At 39.8% G+C, this 18639-nt stretch overlaps 2 protein-coding genes across 2 annotated transcripts; both read right to left on the bottom strand.

The window, feature by feature from the left end:
- Nucleotides 1-476: 476 nt before the first annotated feature.
- Nucleotides 477-10157, bottom strand: si:ch73-95l15.5. Its single transcript, XM_036564423.1, has 12 exons — nucleotides 10076-10157; nucleotides 8602-8810; nucleotides 6789-7801; nucleotides 6332-6484; nucleotides 4584-4667; nucleotides 4365-4481; nucleotides 3135-3301; nucleotides 2713-2881; nucleotides 2101-2292; nucleotides 1544-1735; nucleotides 1254-1358; nucleotides 477-590 (listed from the first exon to the last, which is right to left on the bottom strand). Exons 2-11 carry the CDS (start codon nucleotides 8801-8803, stop codon nucleotides 1254-1256), a joined length of 2394 nt encoding a protein of 797 aa, XP_036420316.1. The 5' UTR covers nucleotides 8804-8810; nucleotides 10076-10157; the 3' UTR covers nucleotides 477-590.
- A 1015-nt stretch (nucleotides 10158-11172) lies between these two features.
- Nucleotides 11173-16730, bottom strand: ppt2a.2 (palmitoyl-protein thioesterase 2a, tandem duplicate 2). Its single transcript, XM_036555801.1, has 8 exons — nucleotides 15996-16730; nucleotides 14856-15009; nucleotides 14657-14752; nucleotides 14268-14375; nucleotides 14034-14117; nucleotides 13751-13835; nucleotides 11794-11848; nucleotides 11173-11680 (listed from the first exon to the last, which is right to left on the bottom strand). The coding sequence occupies exons 1-8, from the start codon at nucleotides 16134-16136 to the stop codon at nucleotides 11537-11539; spliced, it is 867 nt and encodes a 288-aa protein (XP_036411694.1). The 5' UTR covers nucleotides 16137-16730; the 3' UTR covers nucleotides 11173-11536.
- Nucleotides 16731-18639: the final 1909 nt, after the last annotated feature.

Below are 18639 nucleotides of genomic sequence, written 5' to 3'. Positions count from 1 at the left end.
GGCTATCTGCTAATATGTCATGGTATGTTACATCCTGCTTTGCACAACTCTACATATTCTCAGTACCGTGTACTGTCTGTGTCCTGTTTTGTATTTATTGTAAGTCTTTTGTATTTATTGCACTGTACTGTCCACACTGTGTATACTGTATTGTTTTGAATTATGGTCCTGGAGGAATGTTGGTTTCGTTTCACTGTGTGTACGTGTATATAGCTGAAATAAAACCTCTTGAACTTGAACTTGAACACGCACACACACACCATAATTTGGTGAGCCATTCCTTTAATCCCCCCCACAGGAGGTGGAGTTTGCCAGAAAACAGGTGGGGAAAAAATTAACGTGAGCCATTGAGCAACTCAAACAGTAGCGATCACATTACCCTGGCCTGTAGCCTGGCACACAAAACAATAAAGCAGCTCTCAGAGCCTTTTAGTGCCTGTAAAGTGAAAATATTAAAAACGGCATGTTTGCTGGGCTCTTTTTATGAACACACTGTTTATTGTTAGAGATCTGTGCGTTCTCCAGAAAGAACAAACACTGAAATAAAAGTAACCTCAACCGAGATCCAGGTCAAATTACAGACAGTTAGCCTACAGGTCAAGAAAACAGAAACAAGAGGGTAAAGTGTAATTCAGTTGTACTCCCCCTATAAATAAACAAACAAACCAAGCAGCTCACCTTTAGACACTTACAACATATCATGAACAATAAAACATATCATACAAATTAAAATCCATAAAGAAAATACCCCATGGCATTATAACACAAATAAAAAAAGTCAACTGTGAAAATAAAAGATTTAAACATGAATAGGCGCAGTTTATGTACAATATAAGGATGTATAAGCACAGCAGAACTTAAGAATGCCACAATAACAGTAGTAATTAGAGATATAAAAAGAAACGATTGAATGAATATCCAGAATTACCTTGAGGGTTTGGAAAGTTACAGTTGTATTTGAGCAGGCAGTACAAAACAATCTTGCATACTATATCACTGTGGTTGGTAAAGAAATGAATTTAAATTTCATGTGTGTTGGGCTGCATTCAGGCTCAGAGATGGGTAAGAACTTAAAGTAGAAACTGAGATCGCAAGTGAAATTAGCAGCCATGCAGATAAGACAATGGGACTTTTTTCCAGTCAGGGCAAAATTTACAGTCTGTCAAGTTATGGCATCATCATTACATACATATGATACAAATACAGCATAAGACTTTTGTTGTCCAGTGCATATCTGTGAAAGACTAACTAACCTATAAAGTGTGTTTGAGGGCGTCCCTGGGTTCAAGCTTACTGGAGATGTTTTGGTGCAGTTCTATTAGCATGCCATCCCGCTTCTCTGCATCCAAGAGAACTTGCTGGTTTCGAAAAGGAGAAAAATGCAATTTCACAATATTAATTTGTAGTCCTGAAGTACTCTTGTGGTTGTGATAATACAGTGACAACAAACCAAACACTGAAAATCTGGCTATAGTAGAGGCACTGCCATCTGTCAACTTGCCTACCTGCTGTGTAATAAATTGAGAAATGTGAGACCACATACCTCAATGAGCTTATCTCTTTTCTGCAAACTCTCCTTCAGTCTTGCCTCATCTACATCTCTCTTTGTCTTTTCAGCATGCCACACTTGTTCTGCTTCCTTGTTCTCTTTAATTGCCTCCCTCAGCTCTTTGCGTGTGTCTCTCAGCTGCTCTGTCAGTTCAGCAATGGCTTGTTGGTGACTTAGTCTTTGGTCCTGAAAAGAAAAAGATCAATAAATTAAATGCTTAGCTCCTTGCTATCCAACAAAAACAATAGAGTTAGAATACAGTATTAGAATTCCCTGAAAAATTCCTTGACAAGCCACTAGATGGAGAACTTACACAGTAAATTCATATATATTACAACCGATCCTTTGTAAGTGCTGAATTTATGGCTTCTACCGCTGGGAAAATAAGTCCAGCAGAGAAAATTTAAGAACAGTGATTATTTTGTACTAAATATGCCTATTTCTGAAACAGTGATTCCCTTTTTCAGATTGATGCGCACAGCCTATCTTGCAAACCACAGAAATAATCTCAAAAACAATCTCAAAAGTGGCTCCAAAAACAGTGAACTTACCTGTATTACAGTCTCTGCATCTTTTAAAGCTGTCAAGAGTTTGGAGACCTCCTGTCTCATGGTAGCAGTGTGCTGCTCCTGGTCTTTAAGGCAGGCTGCAAGCAGGCTCTCCTTCTCTTGCATCTGACTGACCAAAGCAGCCTCAGCTCCACCTCCTGGCAGCCCCCGACCAATCAGAGAATCTGAGAGTGCCTGCAAGCAAGCAATGTTTAATTACACCAGGGGCCCTGCTTTAACCCATCAGGGCCTGTATTCACAAACCACCTCAGGAGTAGGAGTGTTGGATCTAGATTCAGTTTTTGTGAGCTAACTGTCATATATGAAGGAAACTGATCTGAGGTCAGTCCTCTAATTCAGGACTGCTTTGTGACCTCCAGCTCAGATTCAAAACATCAGTTAATCACCAAATTTAACTGGTGCATTTCAACAGAGAAAATCACCCAAAATTGAATATCTCTGACTTACACAACTGCAGCTTCTATGGACTGTAGCATGAATCATTAGATTTCACAAGAACAAACAGGTAAAGCAACATCTGTGTTATCTAAAGGGAGAAAGAGAGCAAAAAAAAGTAGAACAGAAGGAAAGGGGGAAAATCAATTGTGCCTCAACCTGAACATCTTTATGGGAGCTCTGTAGCGCCTCCTGCAGCCGAGAAACTAGAGTCTCTTTTTCCTGTAGCGCTGCTCCCAGAGCTGAGTCTCGCTCTTTCCATATCTCTCTCTCCTTCTGCATGTCCTGCAGTGATCGTGTCTTCTCAGCCAGTTCTAACCCGTAAATGCTGAGACCAAAAGTGCAGAGAACAACTGTTTGAACAAGGTTAAATAAGTATATTTCAAAAGTATGGAAGATTTCGCACAAATGAGTTTACTGTGCAATAATTGAAGTGTGTAGAGGACAGGCAACTATAGTACAATGCTAAAGGTACCGAGCGTTGATGTTAGCGATCAGATATTTTCAGCCATAAGTCAACAGTCTGGCCTAGTGGTAAACAAATAGTGGGAATGTGTGTGTGGTTGATTGGTTGGCCTCACTTTTGTGTTTGCCTTACATTGATGACATCCTGGTTACACTGGAGCACAGTGTTGAGAGTGATTAGGTCTCTTTCCCGTTCTTTGCCAGCCTGCCGGAGGACCTCCAGTTCTTTTTGCAGCCCAAGTTCACACTCCTTCAGCTTGGATAACTCAGCCTCTGACAAACCCTGATAAACACAGACATACATTATAAACAGGCTGTTGTGTATTTGCAAAATGAAAATGCTTAAAAACAATTCCTCAATTGTAATTATTAATATTGCTATTGTTATCATTATTAACTAATAATAATATCATCAATATTAATGTATCTCAATTATTATTATTATTATTATTATTATCATTTTTGTACAAAGAATGGTCAGTATTTTGTTATTTGGGGGGGGGGTAAACTATTACATTCTTACAGGACCATTTTTGGGGCTAATGTCTACTAAATCTTGGCACCATCATTACACACATATGGTACAAATGCGTCAACATTTGACAGTTATTGTCTAGTGTGTATCTGTGAAAGACAAACAGAAAGTGTGTTTGAGGGCATCCCCAGGTTCAAGCTGGAAAATAACTCCTTAAATGTAATTATTAAGCAATAATTTATTTCTTAAAAAGAGAACGGTCATTATTTTATTATTTGGGGAAATAAACCCTTACATTCTTACAGGGACATTTTAAGTCTCTTAAATCCTGTTTAAGCTGGATTAGTTTTAACGTGTGAGGTCCTCTAATTTAAGTGATAAAAGTTGAAACCTGTGATTGTAATCCAGTATGAATCTGTAATATCTGTAGTTTTGACAAATCTGAATTGTTGAGTGAACCACAATCTGTAATTTAATCTTTCTGAATCGACCTCAGAGCAATATAATAAGAAAACCTGCTAATAAACACAGCTGTGCATTGTGTCATTATTGTTATTGAGTGTAGTGCCAGTAATGCAATGCTGATGTGAACATTTATGCTATAACATTTCAATCTGGGCCATCTGTGGTAATTTGGCAGCAATAAAAAGATACTTTGTCCCAAACAAACTGGCCAGTCAAACCCCTCGCAAATTACCTCACAGGACCTCTTCTAGCAAAACTAATCCAGCTCAAATTGTGTCACAATTTTCAAAATTATTTGCCTATAAAGCGGTGGTGAAATGCTTACACAGCCTTAATGCTATGAGGCAATAAAGAATGTCAGTTATAGAGCTTATGAACCCAGCAGAAGTACAATCAGCTGCCTCACCTCGCACTCCGATCGTGTTTCAGTCAGGGACACAGTCACTTTGCTGATGAGCTTATCAGCCTCTTCTAACCCTGCTCCCAGCTCGACACACAGCTTTCGGATCAAAGTAACACAATCCTAAAGACAGCAGAATTTCAGATCAGTCATAAGTCAATGACCTGAGGCAGAGTGTTAGTTTAATATTTTGGGCCTGTAACTTAACCTGCTGTGAGAACTGACCTGAATGACTTTCTCTCTGCTTTGCAATGAATGGCTTAGATGGTGAATCAGTCCATTCTCATCCTCAGAGCTGCTGTGTAGATGCTGCAGTAGACCAGCAGAGACACATGCATATCTTATCAATTACTTGTCCTCAAGCAGACATAACCAAGGACAATGGAAGTCATTCTTTTGCCTAAACGGCAATTCTAGATACCATACATTCCTGTGAATGCAGAACAACAGGTTGCAATCGTACACATTGAAAAGTAACCTATAGAAACTACAGTCAGAAGTAGGTTTTTAGAGTGGGATAATCTGACGTCAGTGTGGTTTAGAAGCGATATGGCAGCTGCAGAGCTGGTTAATGATCCGCTTACAGAAAAACAGTCAAAGCCCAGGGCAAACTCCTCCTGCCAGGGAAGATTCCAGGAAGAGGTGTGTGTGTGTGCGCCTGCATTTATGCAGCCTTCATAAGAAAGCGCACACTGTGTATTTTATACACACCCCTCTGCCTTGTGTAACACACCATTTGTACAAAATAAACAGTATTATTTTATTTGCTTAGGTTTTAATTTAACCAGGCAAGCCTTTAAATAATAAATTCTCATTTACAGTGTCAACCTGATAGGGCAAAAGAGTGTTCTGATTAGGACTGTATGGTATGGACAATACTATACTGACATTATATAACTACATACAGTGACAGTGGTATGCCATAAAAAGATGAAATTGCCACGTTATGCAGACAGACTGGGCTGCATGAGACAAAACTAGTCCTATATTTGACAAGTCACATGCACAAAAAAGGTCCAATATCACAGAAAACTGAATTCTGAGTTTATCCTCACTTTTTAAATAAAAGATTTGGATATGTAAACACTGTTGAAGTTTAAAAACATACCATTCACTCCCAAGTCCATACAGTTCATATTATGAAACTAAGCCTGTCACTGTTTGTGATGTCAAACAAATCACCAGATTTAAATATATCCACCTATTCAGCCTACAGCAGTTTACCTCTGCTGAGAGCGTAGCTCTTTCAAGTAATAAGGCGAGTTCTAGTCTGGACTGCTTCAGAACAGAGGTTATTTAAATATCAGTCTTAAATGGCTCTGTAACAACAGCCTATTTAACTCTAAAGACCTTACAAACAAAGCACAATTAATTTGTGCCTTTTATTCAGATGTCAATACATTAATTCAAGCGCATGCATAACTGATGGTATCTTGCTCACCAAAGCAATTTTTAAAGGGTAAAAATGCGACATTATGCTTTTTTTGCCTGCATCATGATCTCTCAGACCAATCATGGTAATTTCTGGAACTAGCAAGTTGTCTGGCAAGAACTTTGACAAATGTCAAAAGGATTAGTTTGTCCTTTGCTTTGTCATAGATAGTATTAACATTTTTTAAAAGCAGCTCTAATAGTTTGGATGTGAAAACATCTGAATATCGTTTATTTGCGGTGCACTGTGTAACGGCCTTAAAGAGGCACAATTTGCACTATTTGCTAACCTTTCCTGTCATTTCATTACAGGAAAGAATAATTAGCTTACAAAATACTGTACAATCATAATTTTAAGTGCAGCATATTTCTGTTTGCAATGAAATGCTTTCTCTGACACTAAACCCCAACAAATCTGTTGAGCTTATAAAATCTAATATTCATAATCCAGTCTATGCTGTAAAACTGTGGACGTGGCTTCAAAGAACTCAGGAATGTCAGACAGGTGGCTATTTTTATCTTATGAACTTCATATTTCTTACCACTGGTGGTGAAGGCTCTGATTGACTGGCATTACTGGAGTTTGATTGGGTGCCTTCCCGAAGCCCTGCCTCCAGGGTCCTGATGCGAGCCTGTGCTTGATCCAACTGCTCCCGTAACTGCCTTACAGCAAGGTGCACTCTGCTTGTAGTGACCTAAATCATATTAAGTGAGATTACAGAATATTCTCAAAGGTTACAAAGTGTTTAACTGAGAGAAATAATTATACATTTTGCACAAGTATTAGCACTAAATTAACAACATTTGACATAATTAGGATGCATTTTTTGGACTGTGAATACTAGATGTATGTTCACACAAAAACTTACAAAGTTTGTTCCTAGTTCAACAGCATTTGAAGAGCTCAGTAAAACCATGTTAAAATAATTCTAGTTCTCATAGAGGCAAATTTATTTCAGTAGTACAAGTGCAACTGCACACCAAAAAATATCTCCTCACCCCTCTGTGCAGTGGCACAAACTCATCCCTCAGTTCTGTCAGTACATCCTCACTCTCTCCATCCACTTCATCTTCCTCCTGGTCACCAAAATTCAGTACCCGCACTAACTCGACTTTAGGTGACCCAGCTGTCCCAACACCATTCAGTCCTTGAGCTCTGCCCAAAACTGGGATGCGACTGCCTGCTGGAGACTGTACCGGTTTTCCTTCTATACCCTTCAGCTCTTGGAGAATGGAGTCCAAGTTTACTGGCTGTTCTTCTGGCCAGTCAAATGGATCAGGACCATCCAGAGAGTCCAGGGATTGTGCTGAGCCTGTGCGAGATCGTGCTCGTAACGAATGGCAGGAACCAGCTAACGAGGCAGGACTTGAGCTGCTTGATGGAACTCTAGACCAATGGAGAGGCATACTTCGCGACTTGTCCCGTGACAGACCAGAAGGGGACAGGGCTTGCTCAGGCAGATGACGCGGAATCCCACACACAGACTCATAATCCGAATCAGACACTCTTAAGGAATCACAGCACTCACAGTTTTTCCCTTTACCGCATCTTTCACCTGTCCTTCTAAAGTAAGGACACGAGTCTGATTTTTCAGACCAGCACTCATATGCAGATAGAGCCATGTTGTCCCTCAGCATCTCTCTGTAAGCACTCCCTGAACCACCTTCTCTCAGCTCTGCATCATCTTCACTAGAGCTTCCTCTGCTCCTCAAGTCTGAAGGGTTTCGCTGTCTATAAACACTTCGGACCCATCGCCTCAAGTTATCCCTTTCTTGAGTCAGTTTCTGAAGCCTCTCTCTGGACAGAACTTTGACTCTGGCTATGACAGTGTCAAACTTAAACACTCGCTCCAGCACAAACACACATTTGCTACATATGAACTCCCCCCGCCTGTTCCCCCGTGTTACAGACTGCCCTAATATGTGTGTCAGCACAGAGAGCAGGTCCATCCCTTTGTTAGGGGTGGGCAGGGTATGAGATTTGTAAGAGGAGCCAAGAGACAAAGTGCTGCCTGTAAGAAATAAAAACACAGATTGGTTAAAGAAAAATAACTTGCTAGTTCATTTCTCAAGAACACCTCAGCCCTATTATATGATATGAGATTCTATAATACATGCTTAAAAAATAAAGTTTTCAGAATGTATCTTGGCTTGGACATAAGGCCCAGTGAAAAACCTTTAAAGGGGAATTTCACATTTTTTAAAACCTCAAACTAGAGAAATATACTGACAATTTACAGTGGTGGTGATTAAAACCAGGAGTATTTATATAATGTTGACAATGGTAGAATATTGAAAAATGTGATTTTTTTTTTTGTGGGGGGGAGGGGGTATACTTTGCCCTACTTTGCCCTGCTTGTGCTATGGGTGGAAATTAAAACAACATTTTTGGTCAAAACTTTCTTAAACCTATGGTAAGAGGCATTGAACTCTTTGGACATCTGGTTCCTTTCACCACCAACATGAACACTTCTGATAAGGAAAGTTTCTTTTAAAAAAAGCATTTCATGTCAAACCACTCTGAATAATCTTGTTAACATCTTAACCAATGAATTTTGTAGAAAATATGAAAAGTTCACAGAATTCTCCTTTAACTGGTATAAAACCTTTACATTGTGTGGAGGTTCTTTCAGAAGGTCCTTCATGCGGACACATCTCATTTAGAAAAATGCCTCTTTAAAAGAACCATCCATTTGAAGCTTATTTAGGAAACCAGAAGAGGCAAGACATCATCTAAATGTTTCTTCCACAATGGATAAAACTGAACCTAGTAACAACAAGCAGATCTTGAGTGTCTTGCATTCGTTCCTACCCCATGGGCTGCTCTGGGCAGACGTGGACGAAGGCAGTGTGCTGGCAGACTCTTTGGAGAAAGGATGTGTTGGTGTTTGAGCCTGGCCGCCTTTTCTGTTCTGACCCCCGAAGAGCCATCGTCGTTGGTTACCCTTCAGATCACACCCACAGACCCGGCATCCCTCAACTTTGCTCCTAGTGGTCATCCTGCTAGAAGCCATATGGGGCCTGAAAGAGTTAAAACTTGGTCAGCTGAGTTAAATACCTATTGGACTACAGTCAGTGAGCTCTGGCAATGACCAGCTGCAAGGGCCTGGCTTTGAATAGAATGTTATTAGGCTGTGACTCTTGGGCGACCTGAAATGCAGCCTGTTTAAAGCTATAGGGAAAAAAAAACACCTCACTTATAGCAAGCAGCACGTCCAATGGGAGTCTACTGAGAGCTACCCTCTCTGCTCACACTCTCCAAACAACCCGCTGTTTATAGAGCTGGGGCAGACTGCATACTGTACACGTCGCCCTTGAGTCACAGCCACTCTCAATAGCCCACACAAACCGAGCCAAGAGGCTCCACCGCTTCATTTTCCCCAGTGTGACATGCCTTTTTCTCACAACTTTCGGGCTACGTGGGCTGCTGGCGTGGACTCTGAACCACAAACTTTGTTTAAAGTAGATATACAGACAGGAAGCCTACACTAGTGAACAGGAGCAGATTTGATTGATTCACTTGCTAAACCAAATCTGAATCTCTCGGTTCACGACCCATTATATAGATTTTTGAACCTGTATTTCTTAATGAGTTGAGACTGTAAGCTCTCAGTCGTAGTGTGGGCCATGACTGAAGCTGGTACAGCAAATAACAGCGATTTAAAAGATCATGCAGAAGCAGCTCTTCTCTTCATTGGACAGCGAGGAAATAAAACAGCAAATAAAAAGGTCTCATTTCGTTTATGTTTCCTTAACGCTGCCGCTTTCGTGCTTATCCTCATGTGAGCTTCTCGGTCGGTTTGATAATGCTGAGAGGAAAATAACTAAAAAAGTGACACAGTCGGCTCTCAAAACGTCTTCAAACGCAAGAGGTCCGTGTGAAATGAGCAGGACCTCTTCAGGAAAGACGAGGCAGAAGTCAGCTTCTCATCCGCCAACTTGTTTGAATTGTCCCGTTCCACCTTAAATGGTGCCGCTGGCGCCAGAACGTAACTCCTGCACCATTTAAGGTGGACCGAGACAATTCGAACAAGAAGTTGGCGAAAAAAGGAGCTGACTTCAGAATCGTGAAAGGAGAAGTCTCACCGGCAGACAAGATAGTGAAAAAAGACTAGAAGCAAGGGTTCTAGCCTCAAAGCAAACACGGCAAACACCAAACCAAACAAAGTCAAGCTGAGGAGAAACTTCGGTCTCAGCTCGGTTAACTACGGCTGTAATAGAAACACGCTCGACTAGAAAACCTGAAAAACTCAAACTACTAAAAACAAACCAACAAACGAACTTACTCAGCAGATGAAGAGGTCCTAAAATCTCGTCCAGGAACTGAACTGAAGTGCAGGGCAGTGCAGTGCAGCACTCCCCGCGGCTCGATCTACCTGGCGTGCTGACGTCACGCTTCATACCTGTTTGACAGAAGCCGCAGCTGCAACGCCACGCAGCCCGAGGATAAAACTATAATTATAAAAGACTGTTTGGTATTTAGTGCTTGTGTGGCCTCATATCGAGTTAATGGTAGGGCATAGGCTGACTGCTGAAATTAAAATAACTCATAATGATTAAGAAGAATTAAAAGAGCAGTGTAATCTTTTATTTAAATTGTTGGAGTGGCCTAAAACCTAAAATGTTCATAATTTTTTGCAACGGTTTTAATTTTTAACTCCTCTCAGTTCACATCATACACATACAGTCGTATATACAGTGTCCACTTTACTGGAAACACCAACTTTGTGCTTCAACTCACTGGCCCCAACATGAGCCCCACCTGTTTTATAGCACCACTATGAAGACGTTCAGTTATCAACTAACCTATTATCATCTGCCCTCTACCCGATTCATCACTGATCAGTTTCTGACCACTGCTGACTGCATGGTGGATCAATCACAACACAGCAGTGACACTGACATTGTAGTGTGAGTGCTGCTGGTATGAGTGTATGAGGCTAAGCAGCGTGCTTTAGGTTGATAGTGGTCCACCACGCAAAAATGTCTAGCTATGGGCAGCTTTGCAGTCAGACACCAATCCCTGATGAAGGGCTGGAGGCCACCTAAGATAAATTGCGCATCAACAAATAGGCTACAGTGTGCATCCCCAATCCTAGGCATAGAAAACCACACTAGGGGTGCACAACTCTGGTTCTGGAGGGCCAGTGCCCAGCACAGTTCAGTGGTTTTCCCGTTCAAACACATCTTATTCAACTATTATGCTAATTTCCAGGTTTAGTGAGTGTTTTGAGTAAAGGAACTACAAAACTGCAGTGGTCACTGGCCTTCCAGGACCAGAGTTGCGCACCTCTGAACCACATTAGTGAGTATATACACCAAGAGAGCAAATAAATAAACCACAAGAATTGTGAACAAATGGAAAAAAGTAGATCAGTTACTGTATATTTGGATAGGTTTATTTTTTTTATTTGAACTACTTTGCAACATTTTAATCATATAATGGTTTAATATCATCAGTTCAATTAAAATAGTAGTTTTTAATCCCGCTCCTGGGCACCCACAGTCCTACACAGTCGTTACTATTCCCAGATCCAGCTCAACTAATTAATAAAATAATAAAATAAAATTTTTTCTTGAAGAGGATCAGGTTTGCTGGAGGCAGAGAATGCTTATAACTGTGCAGGTTTGAAAGCAACAGCACAACTTGTTAAAAAAAATAATAAAGAATTGTGAATGAAAGGCTGCAAGCTATAGATGTCTCAATCTGTGGCTGTGTATGCATATGTATAAAGCTTAGATATTACTCAAGTTAGCCACTCCTCTATGCAGTCCTTGTACACAGTATAATTCAAATGCCAGGAGGTGTGATGGACTCCAGAGAACACACATTGAACCAGGTCTCCTCTGGAATCCAGAGTTTTCAGGCCAAACACATCCTTTAGGTACCACTGAAGAAAGAGCAGAAATTATTTCAGCGCAAGTAAACAGCTATATCAGGTTAATGCTGATATGACGATAGAATTTGATTCGAGTGCTTCGTTAAGTTTGTGCTTAAGCTTACATCCTCCGCTTTCATTTCGACCACCGTTTCATTGCTGTCGTAGAATCCAAAGAAACTGTTGGAGAAAAACACAATGCTTGCAATGAGCTCCTCACAAAGAGTAAAACATGTTTTGAATCTAGCTTTTCATGTTATAATGTCATGCTCTGCATAATCCCTCTAAAGCCTCTGAAGTTCAAGTGTCACTTTCTGTCTTTCTCACAATCATTCCAGTCTACTGAGCTCAAACAGGCATAACCGTTAACTCGCTCTTGTCCATATCTAAAATTTCCTTTGGTCTATATGTTCTGTGAGCTTGCCTGGGCACAGATCTGAATGTTTTCCAAATCAATCACAACATACAGCCAAAATGTGACTTTATACCACTAAATATATATATTTTAATAAATGTAGCGTTTGTCACCTGGGATTACTGATTTTTACCAAAAGAACAATTAATTGTGAATACAAGTATGAAAATTACATTTGATCAAAACATTTCAGTGGCTATTATTAGATGCTCATCTATGATGTAACCAACTTTCATGACTTTAGCCCAATCAGAACAAGTTCTGTGCCATTTTGCCTTACCATATAAATTGTACCCACTGAATGGGTTAATAGCAAGAACCAGGACATGCACTTACTATCAAAACATAGGAGAGTAGTTCTTAGTTCACTCAACACTTTATGTGAAATAATTTCATAAGTATTACTATCACTATGTTAGTCTGTATATAGTTCATCATTTACAAATATACACTATGTGTACAAAAGTATTGAGACACCTGCAGGAGCTTTTATGACATCCCACTCTAAATTCATAGGCATTAATATGGAGTTGGTCCCCCCTTTGCAGCTATTACAGCTTCCACTCTTCTGGAAAGGCTTTCTACAAGATTTTGTAGTGTGTCTGTGGGAATCTTTGCCCATCCATTCAGAAGAGCATTTGTGAGGTCAGACACTGATTTTGGACAAGAGGGCCAGGCTCATAATCTCCGTTGTAGTTCATGAGGTACAGCTCAAAATGTGTTTGATGGGGTTGAGGTCAGGGCTTTGTTTGGGCCAGTTCTTCCACACCAAACTCACCCAGCCATGCCTTGTGGACCTTGCTTTGTGCACTGTCATGCTGGAACAGAAAAGGGCCTCCAAAAAAGCATACAATTGTCCCAAATGTCTTGGTCTGCTGAAGCATTAAGATTTTCCTCCACTGGAACTAAGAGGCCTAGGCCAAACAACCTCATAACATTATCCCTCCTCCACCAACCTTTACAGTTGGCACAATGCAGTCAGGCAGGCTCACGTTCTCCTGGCATTTTTCAATCCACAGAATACATTTCCACTACTCCGGTGTCTAGTGGTGACGTTCTTTACACCACTGCATCTGACACTTGGCACTGTACTTGATGATGTAAGGCTTGCGTGCAGCTGCTCGGCCTTGGAAACCCATGCCATGAAGCACCTGGCGCACAGTTTTTGTGCTGAAGTTAATGCCAAATGAGGTTTGGAGCTTTGCAGTTATTGAGTCAGCAGAGCGCTGGTGACTTTTATGCACTATGCGCCTTAGCACTCGGCGACTCGCTCTGTAATTTTACATGGTCTACCACTTTGTGGCTGTGTTGCTGTGGTTTCTAAACACTTTTACTTTTCAATAATACCATTCACAGCTGATCGTGGAACATCTAGAAGGGAAGAAATTTCGCAAACTGACCTACTGCAAAGGTGGCATCATGTTGCACTACCATGCTTGAATTCAGTGAGCTCTCTGGAACAGCTTATTCTTTCACAAATGTTTGTAAATGCAAACTGCATGGCTAGGTGCTTGTTTTTACACACCTGTGGCAATGGGAATGAACAAAAAACCTGAGGTGTGTCCCAATACTTTTGACCATATAGTGTAAGTTAGACATACTGTAGTTTACAGATTATTTATTAATTAAATGTTATACACAATGCAATTAAATATATAACCTCACACCTCGACTGCCAGGGTGTAATGACACCATCATCTGGTCCCCCAATCAGCACCAACTTCTTAATGCTCAAGAAGTGTTCTCGCCACTCTAAAAACAGAGGAATGCAGTTTCAGGATATCAAAATATATCAATTTATCAAATGTGTCAAAATGTTTAATCCACTCTAAACACTGTGAAATGCATTTTTATTAACAACCCAAGTAGCTTAAACTGTTCTTAAAACATTTTCAAAATAGTAATAAATGTTAGGCTTGCAGTAATACAGCTTTTAGTAAGAGGGATTACCTGTTAAATTAGGATGTTTGCGCTCGCCGTTCAAAAAGGCAAGATAGCTGTTGGTCTTCAAGTATCTCTCTCTTTGATGTGGATCTAAAGAGTAGGGACAGGAACACACAAAATGAAAGTACTGCATGTAAACCTGCTCTAAAATTACCACTGTGCATTAATCAAGCCATCTAAATTTGTCACCAGCAGCAGATTTCAGTAATACGAGCAGTGTGAAATGGCACAACCTCTTACCTTTCCAGAAGTTGCAGATTGAGATCTTTTGTCCAAAGAGGGTATAGCACAGGTGATAAAGCTTTGACTTAATATATTTTGGGAAGAAATACTTCAAGTAAGATGTATCTGTAAAATAAGAATTTAGTGTATTTAGTGAATTTAGTGAATTTTGACAGGTAGGAAAAGACCTTTGCATATTGTTCACAAAATCTCATATTTCCGAATTTTTTAGGAGAAGGAGGAAAAAACCAAACATACACTGATGTACTGAAATTATATTTCACAATACAATAAAAAAGAAGCTGCAGTTTTCATCTGGTGTGAAAAAAAGCAAAAAATTATATATATATATATAAATAAATATATATATATATATATATAATAATTCGTTTACATGTTATACTGACCTCCATACTGGCCAGCTAGTGGTGATGAGAGAAAAATCAGTGAATGGACATTGTGTTTGGGAATAGTGGCAAGAATTCCTCGGCATACCAAACCACCTTGAATACAAAAAATTTGATGACAATCAGCATAAAGCAAAATCAAAGCTTTAGATTCATGACAGACTTGAGGAACTGGGGGTGAGGTAAAGGTGAAGACAACCTTGTGAGAAGCAAATGAGGTGGACTCCATCTGTGGCTTTCTCCATCATCGGCCCCATGGCCCTCTTAAAGCCCTTGACCTGCTCCCACAAGGGTTTAAGGCTGGCCATATCATCGTATAGATCTACTGTGGTCACACTGGTACCTGGGTGGGTCTGAAAAGCAAAGTGAAAAAGAGAAGCCAGAGTTTCATTAAGAACTGAAAGACCGAAAAACAGAACTGGTTGTAGGTCGTAAATAGCTATGCCAAATGACCGACTCCAAAACAGTCGTACGCAAAAGCTTGAACACCCCGGTCAAATGACATCTTCTGTTGATCCTCTAAGTCTAAGTATGTGAGCATGGTCACATTCAATTTGTTCTGTCTTTTTTTTTGAAATTTTTGGTGCACAGATTATATTTATTTGCTGAGTGTAACATACTGTAAAATATAAAACATACCATATCTTTTGCACAGGCAATATTTAATGTTTTTTTCCCCAATATGTAAAATCTAGTAAGAAATTGTGCATTACAATGTACAGAAATCTGTTCTTTGTAGAGAATGTGTTAATTTAATATCACTTAGAAAATCAATAAAACGTCATTTAACCAGAGGCGTCCAAAATTTTGCACATGACTGTACAGACACATGCACTTACTCTAACGGTTTACTGAGTATTCCTTATTTTTGGTATACACTGTCCAGATTCAAATAGCCTAACCCCTCAGGGAGATGGACAAGGCACTGATCATCATACTATCATCACACATCACACATCATACATCATACATCAACAATAATTTTGGCAATAGAGAGCAAGAGAGATAAAAATAAACTTGTGGAAGACAACAGTCTTTTCAAAATGTGCTTAAATATTTTCAGAATAAATAAGTCTGACACACTAAAAAAATTATCTTCTCAAAATGGTCTTAAATGCAGTTTTGGATCATATGCATTTCAGTGACTGCCAATGCTGTATTTACCCCAATTCTATGTTTTGTAGACATATACTGAAGATTCAGAAATGTAGCTACATAATTGTCCAAACTGTGTGGAAAATAATAATTGAGATGAAACGTCTGTAAGTGTAGTTTAAAACTGCAGTCATGGAAATCATTAATAGTAAATTAAAAACTTAGTAAACCGTGTCTTTCTTACCTGGTTGATAAAACTCGCCAGCTTGGTGAACTGTTTGGGCCCATCAAACAGCCCATGAACGATAATGACTGGACGATAGCCAGCGGCAGCATCAAGCAGGGCAATACCGCAAAGTACAAGGTGTAAGATCATTTCTGTCATTAAAAACTGCACCACGCTTAAGAGACTCACAATCCTATATTACTTCACTCTAAGGTGCGCAATGAATTAGACTAAAAGTAGCCTCCACGCAGACCAAGCTCTCCTACCGCTGACAGGCTCATAAAGTAAAATGTGTGGAAGGCAACAGGCCGACTCTCAATTTGAGCTGGTAGTTCCTCCTTCCTTTTTTGGAACAAAAAAAAAAAAAATCTTTTCACGTTTAATGTCAGAGGCCACTTCCTTTAAACTGTCTAATAGGAAGCGGCAACACGCATTTCAGATGTACCATCGCAGCTCTCTCACTTTCATCTCAGGCCCACTTTACTTCTACAGCAGTGGTCCTCAACATGGGTCCTGGAGGCCCACTGCTCTGCACATTTAGTGCGTTTCCACTTTAAGGCCCAAACCAATTTCTTATTTTTACCCCTACCATTTGTTTTCGAGCGTCTCCTTGCCCCTTGGAACCACTAACATACATACCTAGATTGTTCTCTGTCGGAGGCGACACGTCTGCGCGTCCGCCATGATGGAGCGGTCAAAATCCGCTCGTGAACAAGTTCACTCGTATTGAGAGATGATGAGTCTCAGGATTAAATCGGCTACAACTTCCTTATTACTCAAACGATTTTCACCAAATTTGTTTTGTTCTAATCCTCAGACATAGATAAATCTAGATTGCACGGACTGCTCTCGGTAGCTTTTACTTCTTTAATAACTGATCGTGCTAATTAGCTGTCTGGACCGAAAAGTATTCAGTCTGCAGCTGACGTTAAAACCGAGTTTAGCGCGAGCTCCGGTAGACAATCTCACACCACATCAGCAAATCCATCAATGTGTGAATCACTTCTAATCTTAAATAAATAAATAAAAATATAATAAACCCCCTAAAACACAGTAAGAAGGATGAAGCTAAAGCTGGCTTCATATTCGCCAGCTTCTTATTCGAGTTCAGTTCGAACAAGCGCAGCCTCAGACACCAGAAAGTGACTGCTGCACCATTTAAGGTGGAACGGAAAAACTCGAACAAGATGTTGGCTGATGCACCACTGAAGGTGGAACGGGGAATATCTACACGGATTAGGGAATGCTATAATTTACAGCTACAAAACATTAACCATCATTGTATATAAATAACTACTAAATACAAGGTAAGATCCCTTGAATAGACTATTAAATGAAGTAAGCTTAATATAAAACAAGAGGAAAAACAATCACATCAAGAGGTTCTTTGTGCATCAACAACCACACGGCCCTTCACATAAACATATCACACAAACAATACGCAGCACACAAACACGAGCGTGGATCGCTGCGTTCCCTCCGCTATATAATCCTATCTCGCTTTCTGAGAGCAATATTCCTGAAATAGTATAATTTTGGACAATATCTTTCTTAAACTGCCGTTCTGTAATGGTACTGAATGCAGTCCAGCAGTGATGTTGACCGCCCCAAAATGGCGGTGCCGTTGACGTGCCTGGCTGGACCCAACGCGGCTTCTAGGCGTGTATATCTATGCTTGGAACTGAGTTATAAGTAGTGGTTCAAATCTTTCCCTACGAAATTGGACAACCCTCAGATAAAACTATCATTACTTCATCAGGGCTATTAGTGGTGCTCTGTAGTCGACAGTCTGCGGTGATAGCAGAAGAGCAGTAAACAACCTCGCTGCTGGTCTTAAATTTAGGGAATCATATGCCTTCAAAGAGGGGGATTTGACAGTTATGATCACCCAACCCTAATCTTCGGTGATACGAAGCTGAAGTCAGCTATTCTCCAGCTTCTTATTCGTATTTCCTCGTTCCACCTTAAATGGTGGAGTAGGTCTGATGCCTAAGCCGCCAAAATGTAACTACTGCACCATTTAAGGAGGAACGGGAAATTTAGCTAGCGAGCTACCAAGACATTAGCATAGTAGTAACGATTTTTTATTCTTGTTACAAGAATAGGATCATAATCAATAACACTAAAACATTTAACCAGGTGTCTCATTGAACTATCGACATGATTATTGTTTATATTCTTATATTCTTAATCTTATGTTTATTTTGATTTTTTTTTGTCTTAATAAAAGAACCTTAATTTTATCTTTGGTGTATAGAATTTCAATATGTTTCAGAGTATTGTATCGAAGTTAATTTTCAATATCATAACAACGTGTTTATCTCATGCAGTCTCATTTCCATTCATACAGTAGTCTATATTTTTCAAGTACTGTCTGTACTGTCTGTCCCCTGCCTCAGTGTGTACTACAGACTTTGTGAAAATTAAACTTTGTGTATGCCTTTTTTATTCATCTAGTTATTTATGTATGTATCTATCTATCTATCTATCTATCTATCTATGTATCTATCGATCGATCTATCTATCTATCTGCGTGAAATGTATGTATTTATTCATTTGACCAAATTTATTTTACTTAATTAAAAAGTCAGCATTCGCCTTTATTTGCCACTAATCATTTATTGTGTTAATATGTATTTATTTATTTGAATATTTATGTGTG

This window comes from Colossoma macropomum, unplaced genomic scaffold, assembly GCF_904425465.1.
Source record: "Colossoma macropomum unplaced genomic scaffold, Colossoma_macropomum, whole genome shotgun sequence".
Lineage (NCBI taxonomy): Eukaryota > Metazoa > Chordata > Actinopteri > Characiformes > Serrasalmidae > Colossoma > Colossoma macropomum.
This window is presented reverse-complemented; position numbering and strand designations above follow the sequence as displayed.